General features: G+C 32.6%; 1 protein-coding gene and 1 pseudogene across 7 annotated transcripts; one reads left to right on the forward strand and one right to left on the reverse strand.

Annotated features, from left to right (window-relative positions):
- Positions 1-5,504: 5,504 nt before the first annotated feature.
- LOC136231194 (proton pump-interactor BIP103-like) lies at positions 5,505-12,033 on the forward strand. 7 transcript variants are annotated; one of them, XR_010689720.1, is made up of 13 exons: positions 5,526-5,631; positions 5,724-5,748; positions 7,540-7,591; positions 7,688-7,778; positions 7,893-7,951; positions 8,096-8,173; positions 8,262-8,311; positions 8,395-8,460; positions 8,595-8,662; positions 10,434-10,622; positions 10,794-10,952; positions 11,490-11,589; positions 11,684-12,033. XR_010689720.1 is itself a non-coding variant. In XM_066020505.1 (12 exons), the coding sequence occupies exons 10-12, from the start codon at positions 10,945-10,947 to the stop codon at positions 11,810-11,812; spliced, it is 237 nt and encodes a 78-aa protein (XP_065876577.1). In that variant the 5' UTR covers positions 5,509-5,748; positions 7,540-7,591; positions 7,688-7,778; positions 7,893-7,951; positions 8,096-8,173; positions 8,262-8,311; positions 8,395-8,460; positions 8,595-8,662; positions 10,434-10,622; positions 10,789-10,944; the 3' UTR covers positions 11,813-12,033. The 7 variants fall into 7 exon arrangements, 1 of the variants encoding a protein (XP_065876577.1); XR_010689723.1 differs by having other exon boundaries at positions 5,505-5,748; positions 10,495-10,622; positions 10,789-10,952; XR_010689719.1 differs by having other exon boundaries at positions 5,506-5,748; positions 8,085-8,173.
- LOC136229669 (probable WRKY transcription factor 40) lies at positions 5,949-7,089 on the reverse strand (annotated as a pseudogene).
- Positions 12,034-12,252: the final 219 nt, after the last annotated feature.

The raw sequence follows: 12,252 nt of genomic DNA on the forward strand, positions 1-12,252 counted from the left end.
ATTTGAAACTAAAATATAATTTTTTTTATGTATATAACTAAGGGCAATTTTGGACTTTCATTTACAAATACAAATGGAAGGACTAAGGAATTGATTAAGATAAAACTTAAGGACCTTATAATAACATGGTGGACTTATTAACGTGTTAAGTAAAAACATAAGGAGTTTGTAATTATTTATCCTAAAATTTATATATTGTTATATAGTGTTCTAGCATCAGTATGTCGCACTACACGCAATACTTCCTTAACTGACAATTCAAACAACTTCAATGGGGGCAACAATTTGCTCGTGCAACAACAATCTGCTAGGCTGCGACATAGCTTTTTTTCTTGTCAAACTCACCCCGACTAATTTTTCTTTTTGGAAAAGTTAGTTAACTAGTAATATTTTGTGCGGAGCATGACAACATTAAATATTAGTGAATATACAAAAATTTATTTTTATTTAATTAACATGCAACAAACCCCAAGAAAAATTACTATATGAAAGACCAATTAAATGGCATGCAACACACGTATACTGAAAGAGTGAATCAAGCCACAAAGCAAACAAATCTATGAAACAACAAAAGATGGATATGCTTGTTCATAATCGTGAATTCAAGCCTCTATTCCCATTTAGATTGGAAGATAAATGAGAAAGAAGTTGTTTATCATTCTCAAATTTAGTCATGTCTTCCTCTGTCAAGCTAATCCATGCCTCTATTCCTTGCCCTTCTTTAGTGTCAGCAAGCATTATAAAATTGTCAAGAAACATCATTGATGTGGCTACCCATTCCGGCTGTCCCCATCCGAAATCAGCTTCATACATAGGAAAATGGCACAAACTACTGAAATTCAACCTAACTATATTTCCTTTTATAGATTCCATAAATGTTTCCTTAGAGAAATTCAACTCTCCATCCTTAATTTTCCTTAGAGACCCTGCATTCACACTTTCATTAGAATCTTTTATCTTTCTCGCAATTTCATAATATTCATCAGTGCTATCAATCACTGTTGGAGCCGTCCATATAAAATTCCCAAATGAATGTTTTGAGACTGGCGGATCCAATAATTGTCGAAAGTTCACCGCATTCATCACCACACACCTGTTATTATTAGTTGCGGCTATTATCCGACTCAATATGAAAACAGTTAAAGCCAGCACACGAGACACCTTTTCACCATTAGCACTATATTTATCTCTAAGAGCGGATATTGTGAAAGCATCGAACACAAATGACTTAGTCACAACATTTTTCTTGAAGACCCATTGCGTGAGATCAAATCCAGATATGTTTCTAGGTGGAAAGATGGAAGATGAACCAAAGGGAGGAATTTCAACTATATTTCCTCTAGCAACCGCAGCCCAACTGTTGAGGAATATGAACATTGATAAAGCATCACCAAGCATATGTGGCATCGCGAATGAAACGCCTAATCCGCCACAGTTGAAGTAGGTAATCTGAAACAAAGATCCATACTGATGTATACCTTTATGAGGTTGTAAAGTGATGAATTTTTCACTGTGATCATAGTATTGGTTTCTGTTTTGAAGAATATCTGAGAGGTTGCAGTTAGCTTTGGTTTGGATAAAGAGAGCACCTTCATCGTTGCAATCCGCGTAGGAGTTGTTGTTAATACGGCCGGCAAGAGGGTAGAATATGGTTAAGGCCTTTGATAAAGATTGTTTTAAAAGGTTGCATAATTCATGGTTGGGAATGTTGGATTTTTCATAGAAGAGAACTATAGGCATGGAAACTGGGAATTCACTTTGATCAATGAATGAGAATTTGAGTTTACGGAGATGATGTGGTGTACGAGATGATGGCTTGATTAATTCTTTGGAAATGAATTCAACTTCAATCCCCATTTTGTTGTGACAAGGTAGAAGATGATGAGTTAGTTTTAATTATGGAATTAATTTTGAAATGTGCAAGTTGTGCAGAATTCTCATAAAAGAAGAGATGATGAAGTGAGGAAATAATGAATAATAATAATGATGAAAAAAATCATGATAATATTAATCATATTATGATTATCAACCCCACTTATCTCCTAGAATTTTCTATTTCAATTTCATTATCTTGGTGTCTCTGTTAAAACTTTCATAAATGGAACTATATGTAAGTCCTCAAACTTAATGGCAAAGTCTTTATTAATTGTTCATGTAAAAGAACCTTTTGCCAGAAACGAACATTAGACATGTATGGTACAATTGATGTTCAGATCTACGACTAATGTAATTTTAAGAATAAAGGGTCAAATTCACCCTTCAACTTGGCATGTAGGGTAGTGGAAATCAATTTTTGGTATTAACTCCATCTTTAAAGTGTTTGCGCATGATCAAATTGTTGGGGTTTAGTGTCCTATAAGACAATTGTTTTGGGATACAAATTTAATGTAAGTGTTATTTATATCATTTGTTTTAATAAGATATATGTTTTATAACTATATAAAGGCAATTCCTTTTAAGAACTAAATAAAGTCTAATAAAAGGAAATCCGTAAGTTTGTTTAAAGTTATTATAAAGTGTTCATACAAGCATAAAGTGAGACGAAACTTTATAATAAACTAATAAACTTAAAACCACCCCAAGTCAAGTAATATGTTTAGGATTGACATATCACTGTTGAGACTTGCATGTAACAATGTCTTCTGTCCCGACAGAAAGCTGATCTCACAAGCTTCACATATACAGATATCTGGACAGTTACGTGGATCCAATGAAAAGTAGCTCATTAGGATTGGGGACCCGACTTGAGATAACAGGATGGGTAGATTCATCCTTGTCACCTGTTCATCTCATTGGTATTAATAGGTATAAATAATCCTCAGACTCAAAGGAATGTTAATTGGTATTCTGGATTACAGAATGTGACGCTTTGATCCTGTTGTAACACGATCCTTAACAGAGATGACTCTGGGGTGTGAATAGCAGACGTTGGGTATCACAAGAAGTAATTGCGGGATCGTTATACATTGGATTGAGCATTTATCACTCCCGATAAATGGGAGATATGTCCATGGATCGCTTGTGGAAGACTTGACTCTAAATCCTTGCAAGGTGATAGCTTAAGATTGAAATGCAGATTTCTCTTAACCTATCTAATTGGAGTTGAATCGGCCAGAACAAGTAAAACGAACGTCTTGCTATATGTGACTTGACATTATCCATAGTCATAAGATTCAGTTCAAGGACGTAGTTGATAAAGGATCGAATTATACCGTAACTAATACGGAAAGGTCAACGACAGAATCAACCTGTCTTCTTATAGCTCTGGGGGAATGATTACGGACTTGCTAATCACATACTTTGTACATCATTCCGTTATGCAAAATATTAAATATAATTCTTTGAAAATTAATTTAATAGTTGCATACGGCTAGAAGCGATAAGAACCTAATGGGTCACACATAAGACTTGGAACCCAAAAGAGAGACAAATGTTAATTAATTGACGGAAGCTCAATTGGGCCCAATAAGGCCCAATTACTAAGGGGGCGATTTATGTATATTAATACATAAATAATTCGTTTGATTTTATCAATCCTAATTAGATTAGGATTATGAATTAAATTAATTAAAGGATAAATAAATTAGGAGTTTTAATTAGATTATATTACTCCTATTATTATCCAATAAGGTTATTATTATTATCTTTATATTTAGATATATTAATGGATAATAATTAAGAATTCTATTCCGAATTAAATTCTTATTTCAATAACCTAATTCTATCTAACTTAGGATTAGATGTAAGAGATTATAAATACCCCCTATAGGGATTTTCGAAATCCAACCCTAGCAATCAAGAGAGAGAATTTCGACCCCTAGCTCGAGGATGAGATTTTCTACCGCTTCCTTCCGTTCAATTGATTTTCATCTCTTTCTCTTTATCCTTGATCTTGTGTTGATTAATTAGAGATAATCTACTTTGGTTGTTATAAACGATTGATTCTAACTTGATCTTCCATTGTTTTGTTTTGTGCTCGGGAACTCGAAGTAAGAGTTGTGGGCAATTCGTTTGCAACGGTAGATAGAACTTCTGAAAGGTATTTCTTTTATCACTCTTTATATGAAATAACGATTAACGGATCTTGGGGTTAATGGAAATAGGTTAAAATTTTTATATTTCCGCTGCTATACGTTAGCCTATTTTCCTTCAGTGGTATCAGAGCATGCGTTAAATCCGTTATTTCATATATGAAAAATTTAGAAGTTTTTCAATCAGGTTGAATAAATATTTATAGTTAGGTTAACACTACAAGAAAAATGGGTATTAGCAAGCAAAATTTAACAAGGGTATAAGATACACTTATTAAAAGTAAATTCTCAATACTTCTAATAAGCCTAAATTCTAATACTATTTAATTAAAAAGCAAAACATTTTTTTAATAAATTTTACCAAAAATTCCCCTTATTAATTCAGTCTAATTTAAAACCCCTTTATTTTCTATTTTAATACCTAAATTAAAACCCCTTACAAATTGTAATGGAAAAAACTGAACACTAATTAATTATAATAATAACACATTAACCCCTTATTGATCACTTTTGCTTTTAGGCCCTGTTCTTTATCACTTAATTTCAGTAACAATCAGTTCAGTTCAGTTTAATTCAGTTCAGTTTAATTCAGTTCAGTTTAGTTCAATTCAGTTTAGTTCAGTTCAATTCAGTTCAGTTCAGTTCAGTTCAGTTCAGTTCAGCATTTAGTTTCAGCATTCAGTTTCAGTATTCAGTAATTTATCATTATTTATTATATTATCATTATATAATTATTATTATTATTTATCTATCATTTATCTATCATTTATTATTGTTATTATTATTTATAGTTTATCATTATCTATAAATTAGATAAAAGTCAAAAAATGATAGTTTATTAAAGTATATATGGTTTAATAAAAAAAATAAAACTAAAGTATGCATCCATATTTAAAAATTAGGAACTGCATCCATATTATGAATTATTTCTCAAATTTATCCAATTTATCAATGTTAGGGATAAAATTCCACCATTTTAGACGTTAGAGGTAAAATTATTTCTGACCCAAAACGTTATTTTTGCACTTTAACCCTTAATTAAAATAAAAAGTTAAGAGTTTGTATTCATATGAAGATTTGTATTTAATTTCATAGGCTTTAAATTATATATAAATTTGTGTTTGTATGTAATTTGTATTTTTAATTTAAATTAGACTTATTTTTATTTAATTTCATAGGCTTTTATCGAGCAAAGATTTTATCATCCCGGGCTTTTATTTGATATTCAATTTAGTTTTATCTTTAATAATATATTTATTTATTATTGATATTATTAAATTTATTAGAACCATTATTATTATTATAAGTTCATTAATGTCCAATATTATCATGAAAATTATTTTAAAGTCTAATATCATCATTATTGTTAAGTTCGGTAGCATTCAATTAAGTTCAGTAGCATTCAGTTAAATTCAGTATTCAGTAGTATTCAGACCATATTTTATTTACACCAAAACGAATCGTGCAAAAAACCTTCTGCAGGCAGACCCAACTTATTCAATCGAGCTGGATGATCTCATTCTTTCCTCTAAAAACCTAAACCCTTACTGTGCGTTCCATCCCAATCCCTTGATTCTCACTTCCTTTGGGTTTTCTACAGGTACGTTTTCAAACACTTGCATTCTCTCTCTCACTTTTCTTCCGCTCCCCCTTTCAGCTAGATTCTCAGTTGCATCCTCAAAATTCTTGCAGTTCCCAACTTTGTGTCAAATTACTGGTAAGTTTTTGCTTCTTTCAGGTTATATATAAATTGGAGAACCAACATTTCAACATTGAGTTAGAGTTCAAATATAATGAAAAGACCTATAAAATTGTAACACCGAATGATCCTTTTGGCATGTTTCTCACTTTGACAACTTGTGATAATTGGAGATTTGTTTGCTAAATGTGAAGTTTTTCGTCTTTGAGGATGGGCAAACTAATTTTATCTATTTTTGCATAATCTCTATAAGATGTAGTAGCATTATTAACTAATCTTTTAAACATCCTTAGTATTCGGTTTAGGTTTAGACAGGTTAAATGTTAGGTAAACTTACCAGCTTAGTTTACCTAAAGCTATTTAATATGGTCTTAAATGTGAAATTTGTATCTTTTGTCAAGGAAGAAGCCTTCTGTTCCACTAAGAACTTCCTTAGTTGAGGTGTTTCTGTTCTTGGTTTTATGAGATCAAGAGTAATTGTTGGGGCTGATGAAGTGAAGCTGAGCAAGGTACTGAATGTGGGTGATTATGTTCACCTTCACATGTTGCAACTAACACTTGTTGGTCTTCAATGCTTCTTTGCATTTGAAGATTGTAGAACAAAAGAACTATACTTTAGAAACTAATAATCCCATTTAGATTTATCACAAAAGAGTTATTTTATGTATGGCCTTGTGTCCATTTGCATTTGAAATTACCTTCTTTTTAACAGGGCAGGTAGGAGAAAATGAGCGCTTGAAATAAGCTCTTGGTGAAGGATTATCTCTTGTGACCTTTTGACCATATTTTCCTCCATTGATATCCATCCTTGATAACTTGAAAATCAATTAGAATTCAGTTAATTATGAGTAATGAGAAAAAATGTTAACAATTCATGTTTTTAAAGGACTTACTAGGCTTGTATCAGATGGTTCAGACTTGACATAAACTCTTAAAATCTAGTTTTGATAACTTCTCGTAGGCTTTTACAAGATTCTTCATCAATTGAGCTGCTTTCAGAGTTACCATTCATTGCTAATGTGTTATCATTAATACTATTGTTAGTAGTATTACTCCTCTGTACTTCTTATTCATATAATCCACCAATTGGCTTCTTAAAGCATTGTAGTTTTCACACATCCTAGTTAAGGTTTCTGTACTTACTCTGTTCAATTTCTCCACCAAATATCTGATCATGCCCTTCAATATTTACTGGTTTTGTTTTAAACTTTAACACAATTAGATAAAATGTCTTCAATTTATGTCTAAACATAAGATTTATTAGAGAATGAGTTCATGTTTCTTGTTATTTGCTTTCTAGTTCCTTATGTTGCACTTTTAATAATTTAATTGTCAAATTAAAGCTTGTTCATTGTTTTGGTTGCGATTATCACCTGATACTCGTAAAAGTTGTTAAAAGTAGATATATGTTGTTGTATGTTAATGGTTTCATTTCAATTTATGAAATGCAAAAGAGTCTGTGTGGGAATGAAAATTCGTTAGAAAATAAATAAAATAATTAGAAAGATCCAACTGAATTCCAGCAGGTTGAGAAGTGTTTAATATAGTGATAGAATTTACCACTATCACATGAACTCAAACCAATTGGTAGAAATTACCATTGAAGCAAACTGACAAACATAACCCAGATGGAACTTAAGCCTAATATTTGATTGAGTTTTTTCCATTCTTAATTGTTTTTTCTGCCTTGTTAATTCATTTATAACTCAAAGATTATATTATTGTATGACATTGATATCTGATTTGACATTTTAGATTTGCAATTTACTGATTATGTGCTCCTTTTGCTGTCAAATTGTGGCATGAAAGTGGGGAAGCTCAACGGGTTGAATAGAGCAATATTCAAACACCATCTGATGAAGTAGTTGTTCCTTATGATACCTTGGCCCCTCTTCCATCGCTTCCTTTCTTTTGTATTTTCAAAAGTATGCTCAAATGGTTGATCTGGTTGTTGCAGATCCAGAAGAAACTAAGAAACTTCTCGATAAACTCGTTGTTTTGCAGCTTATTGGAGGACTGGGAACAACTATGTGTTGCACTAGACCTAAGTATATCATTCAAATACTTGTTTCATGATTCTTTTTTATATAATAAACTATCAGCGTGAGTGCATCAATGGACATAGGGGTTAATTTGATGGGTTTCTTTCTTGCTTATTGCAGGTCTGTTATTGAAGTTCGTAATGGATACATTCTTTGACCTTATTGTCATCCAGATTGAGGTTATTACTTCTTTCTCTCTGCTTTTTTTTTTGGTAGAAACTTCTTTCTCTCTGCTAGTTATACATAGTATAATTTTATGTGTTCTTTTATATTCTTTTGGGATGTTCTATCTGTGTATGTGATTGACTTTAGGATTGATGTAGAATATTAATTCGAAGTATGGGTGCAATGTTCCACTGCTCTTGATGAACTCATTCAATACTCATGATGACACGTAAAAGGTGCCTGAAATTGATAATTTACATGAGTTTTTGTTATTTTTTTCCCGATTCACAGTACTGATAAACTAATTAAGTTTTATCTTCTTAGATTATTGAGAAGACTCAAAAGCAAATGTTGATATTCATACTTTTAATCAGGTAAGTATAGTTACTATATTTCTTGTTTTAGAAAGACATGAAAAAGTTCTAACTATATGATCTTCTGTCCCTAATCTTTGCAGAGTCAATAACGTTGGAGCAAATGCCAATAGAAAGCATATAATGCACAAGTCACAGTTTCATAATTGGTAATGGTTTTTTTTTATCAAAATCACCTTTAAAAGCAAAGTTGTGGTCTCATTACTCAAACTACTCTGCTTTGTGTGTGGATTCTGTATTTTTTGCTTAATCTTCTTTTACTCACAAACAATTCATTAACTAGGTTATGCACAACTGGCCTTCCTAGGCGATGTTACTGTGGAAGTTGAGATGTCTTTCCATCTGCAAGAGGTTTGTATTAAAATTTTATTGTACATGTAACTAAAGCTGAGCTTTGAGATAAATATGTGGAAGCCAGTGTATTAGAATTATGTACCCTGCATTGTGCTCCTAAAGATGATTGCAAGCTAGTTGATCGCTTGCATGAGATCGGCCTAACTGGCATGAGCAATGTAACTGTATGGTTGGTGTACATAATTGTCATCGCTACTAAAATATAGTGATGCAGATTAGCATTTCAATTCAGTATGTAGATTCATAGGAACGGAAAGAAAATTTTGCAGGAAAGAACATGAAAAATTGAAAAAAAGTGAATATTTGGAGCATCAAATTAGATATGTATTAGTTAATAAGTACAAGATCGGAATAGATGATACAATCAGTAGTAATATTGTTCAACATGTTTCATGCAAAGTAAAAGGTTATCAGAACTGATATAGCACAAGGTAAAGTTGTTTCAACATGTTGATACAACTGGTATAACAATTCTCCAGTTCTGTTTCCGGAATTGGTATACCAGTTCTGGAAAAAGAACTGGATACCAGTTGTATTTCTAGTTGGTATCCTAGTTCTGGAAACTGGTTCCTAGTTCTGTTTCTAGAACTGGTATACCAATTCTGGAAACAGAACTGGAAAGAGAACTGGTATCCAGTTCTGTTTCCAGAACTAGTATCGAGTCCTGTATCTAGAACTGGTATCCAGTGTCATCCTCTAGTTTCCTCTGAGGAATCCTCTTCTTCTTCATCACCTAGATCACTTCTTTCAAGCTTCTCCTCTTCTGTTCAACAGAGGTTTTCTCTTTTCCTGCAAAACCTATTTGGACTTTATCTTGGTTGCCATTTTCCTTATCAAAATGAAAGAAATCAATGGAACCTTTTTGATTTCGATATGAGTTGCTTCAGCTATTTGACAAGCCATACTTAGATGTCTGATTTTGACCTTTTTATGACAAATTCTAAAACATATGAAATAATTGATAATATTCAACAAATCTGGTGTTTGCCATGGATATACATAATAGGATCACTTGTTGAATGACCGTCAACTGGTCTTATTTTGCAAACCAAAAAGACTGGTGGTTTTGTCTCAGTAAGAGCCAATGTTTCGGTACCCAACAAAACGAGTACCGTTGACATACTCAGTCTGTCTTTCGGATTTGCTAGCACGCAAAGTAGTCTGATGTCTATGCACCTAACAATTTCTTCAGTTGAACTTGTTTCCTGCAATTGATCGACCAGTTCTGTTTCTTTTCCTTTGTTCCATAATTGCCATGCCTGCACATTGGAAATGTACATATTAGCGTATATACCTGCTAGTCATAATGGCATTGAGGACTCTTTTTCATACTTTCAAACCTGCAGACTGCACACCCAACTATCAAACATGTGGATAGGTTTTACTGCTCTGAAGGTCATATTATTGCTTTAGCATGCAAGTTTATGAATTTTTTTCTCTTATTTTATCTACCATGTCCCTTAATTGATGGATTAGGTATGTCTTGTCAAAAGGAATGCAAGGTGTCACCTTCCCTTAATTTCAGACCAAAATCCCTATTTTTTTACTTGTATTTCAAGAGTTGAATTCTTAGAGCAATAACAGTTCGTCCTTTTGATAAGGTTTTCAAAAGTTCAAGGACCTTGTAGCACACCTTTAGCTAATTCTGTTTATTATTAACTTTTTTATACACATTATATTAGCATTCAAAATGGTGTTGGACCTTTGTTATTTCTTTCAGTCGTAGTAAAATTTTATGCATTGTTTGGAACTCTTTGCTTTGTTTCAGATAAATGCGATCTATAGTTTGAAATATGGTATACATCACAACAGCATCCCATTGACTGCAGAGAAGCAAATCATCAGAGAAATAAAACAGCTTGAGGGGACATGGGACAAAGTAATTGCTAATGCTGCTATGAGCGAAAAGATTCAGGATTCAATGGACCAGAAAGAAGCTATACAAAACCATGTCAAAGTAAGAAATCTGAAATTTTGATTCTCTTGTGCTAAATTTTTGTAGTTTTTCTAGCTTCTTGGTATTAGTTCTTGTGATTAATTTATGTTATAGTCAGAATTGCCCGGTAACTTGCTAATTTAGTTATATTATTGTATCTTATGGATTCTGATTTGGATGGGGTAAGAAAAGGAACATCAGTCAGTTTGGGGAAGAATTAATCAACTTAGGGATAAAGTGAAGGTTTTTCATAATGAAATGAAGACCTTACAGTTTAAGCTTTCAGCTGTGATCTAGAAGAAGGACAAAGCATTTAAAAATATCAAATCATTAAGGCAATTGCATGATGAGGTATGTTTTTTCATCAACTATCTGAAAATCTATTATTCTCAGTACATAAATCTGTTTCTATCTATAGTCTCGTTGATTAATGATTTTTAACTGATTTCACTAAGTTATGTTTTTTTTTTCTAAACTTGGATAGTTGCTGTACCAACTTTGTATGCTTCAAAACTGTTTATAGAGTAAACAAAGGGAATTTGGTCATAATGAAGAGTATATATATGGCCTATAGAACTCTAAGCTTTTACCAGCTGTTAGCCTTGTGGAAATTAGTACCTGATGCAAAATTGTTGAATAACTTGTTTTGTTCATGGTGAAAATATGTTGGTCCTGGAAGGCCCTTGTATAATAGATGTCCTCAGTTATGGTATGTATAAAAAGGCTTATGGGTTGGTTCCTTCATCTTTCTTTGTCCCCTTCGCAATGTTTTGTGCATTAGTCATTTGTAACAACTGAAATGACGGTTTTCATCTGAGCTCTCAAAATAACTGCTAAATTTAGCTGTCAAAATTGTGATTTGATTAATTTTGTCTCTATCTCTATTAGAATGTCCACGTCTATAGTAGTCGCCAAAGCCATGACTGAGGCCAATGACCTGGCTAGCAAGAAAGATACAATGGCACTGGAGAAGCTTTCCCATGGAGAGGTATTAGACAAGTACTTATTGTAGTCAGGTCATTACCTATTTGTTTGAATATTTCTCCTTTATTTTGATCCTTGTTCCTGATATTGTTATCTAGGTTGGGAAATGTATGTCACTTTGGAGCAATAACAATGCCTTTGGGGATGCTTACGAGAAAATAATTTTCCCATCACTTGATAGTCGACAAATGAGCAGGGAATCAAGGATGGAAGAAAAAGGAACGTGATGAGAATCCACTGGTAGCACCTGAGACACCAGTAGCCTCTGAATCAGAATAACTTTTGGGATATATTTTGTTAGCTAAATAGGAAATTCTCTCTTGATGAAACTAACTTTACAAACAAGTTTTTGAACACATATTAGAAGTACATATATATTGTAATTATTCAATGGTTGGTCTTTCAATATTTATAATATTTATAAAGTGAGACGAAACTTTATAATAAACTAATAAACTTAAAACCACCCCAAGTCAAGTAATATGTTTAGGATTGACATATCACTGTTGAGACTTGCATGTAACAATGTCTTTTGTCCCGACAGAAAGCTGATCTCACAAGCTTCACATATACAGATATCTGGACAGTTACGTGGATCCAATGAAAAATAGTTCATTAGGATTGGGGACCCGACTTGAGATAACAGGATGGGTAGATTCATCCTTGT

This window comes from Euphorbia lathyris, chromosome 5 (assembly GCF_963576675.1).
Source record: "Euphorbia lathyris chromosome 5, ddEupLath1.1, whole genome shotgun sequence".
In the NCBI taxonomy this organism is placed as follows: domain Eukaryota; kingdom Viridiplantae; phylum Streptophyta; class Magnoliopsida; order Malpighiales; family Euphorbiaceae; genus Euphorbia; species Euphorbia lathyris.

Bases quoted from the DNA above. Each gene is read 5' to 3' on its own strand.
- LOC136231194 (XM_066020505.1), top strand. The intron at 11,590-11,683 runs GTATTAGACAAG...ATTGTTATCTAG, and splicing joins AGAAGCTTTCCCATGGAGAG to GTTGGGAAATGTATGTCACT.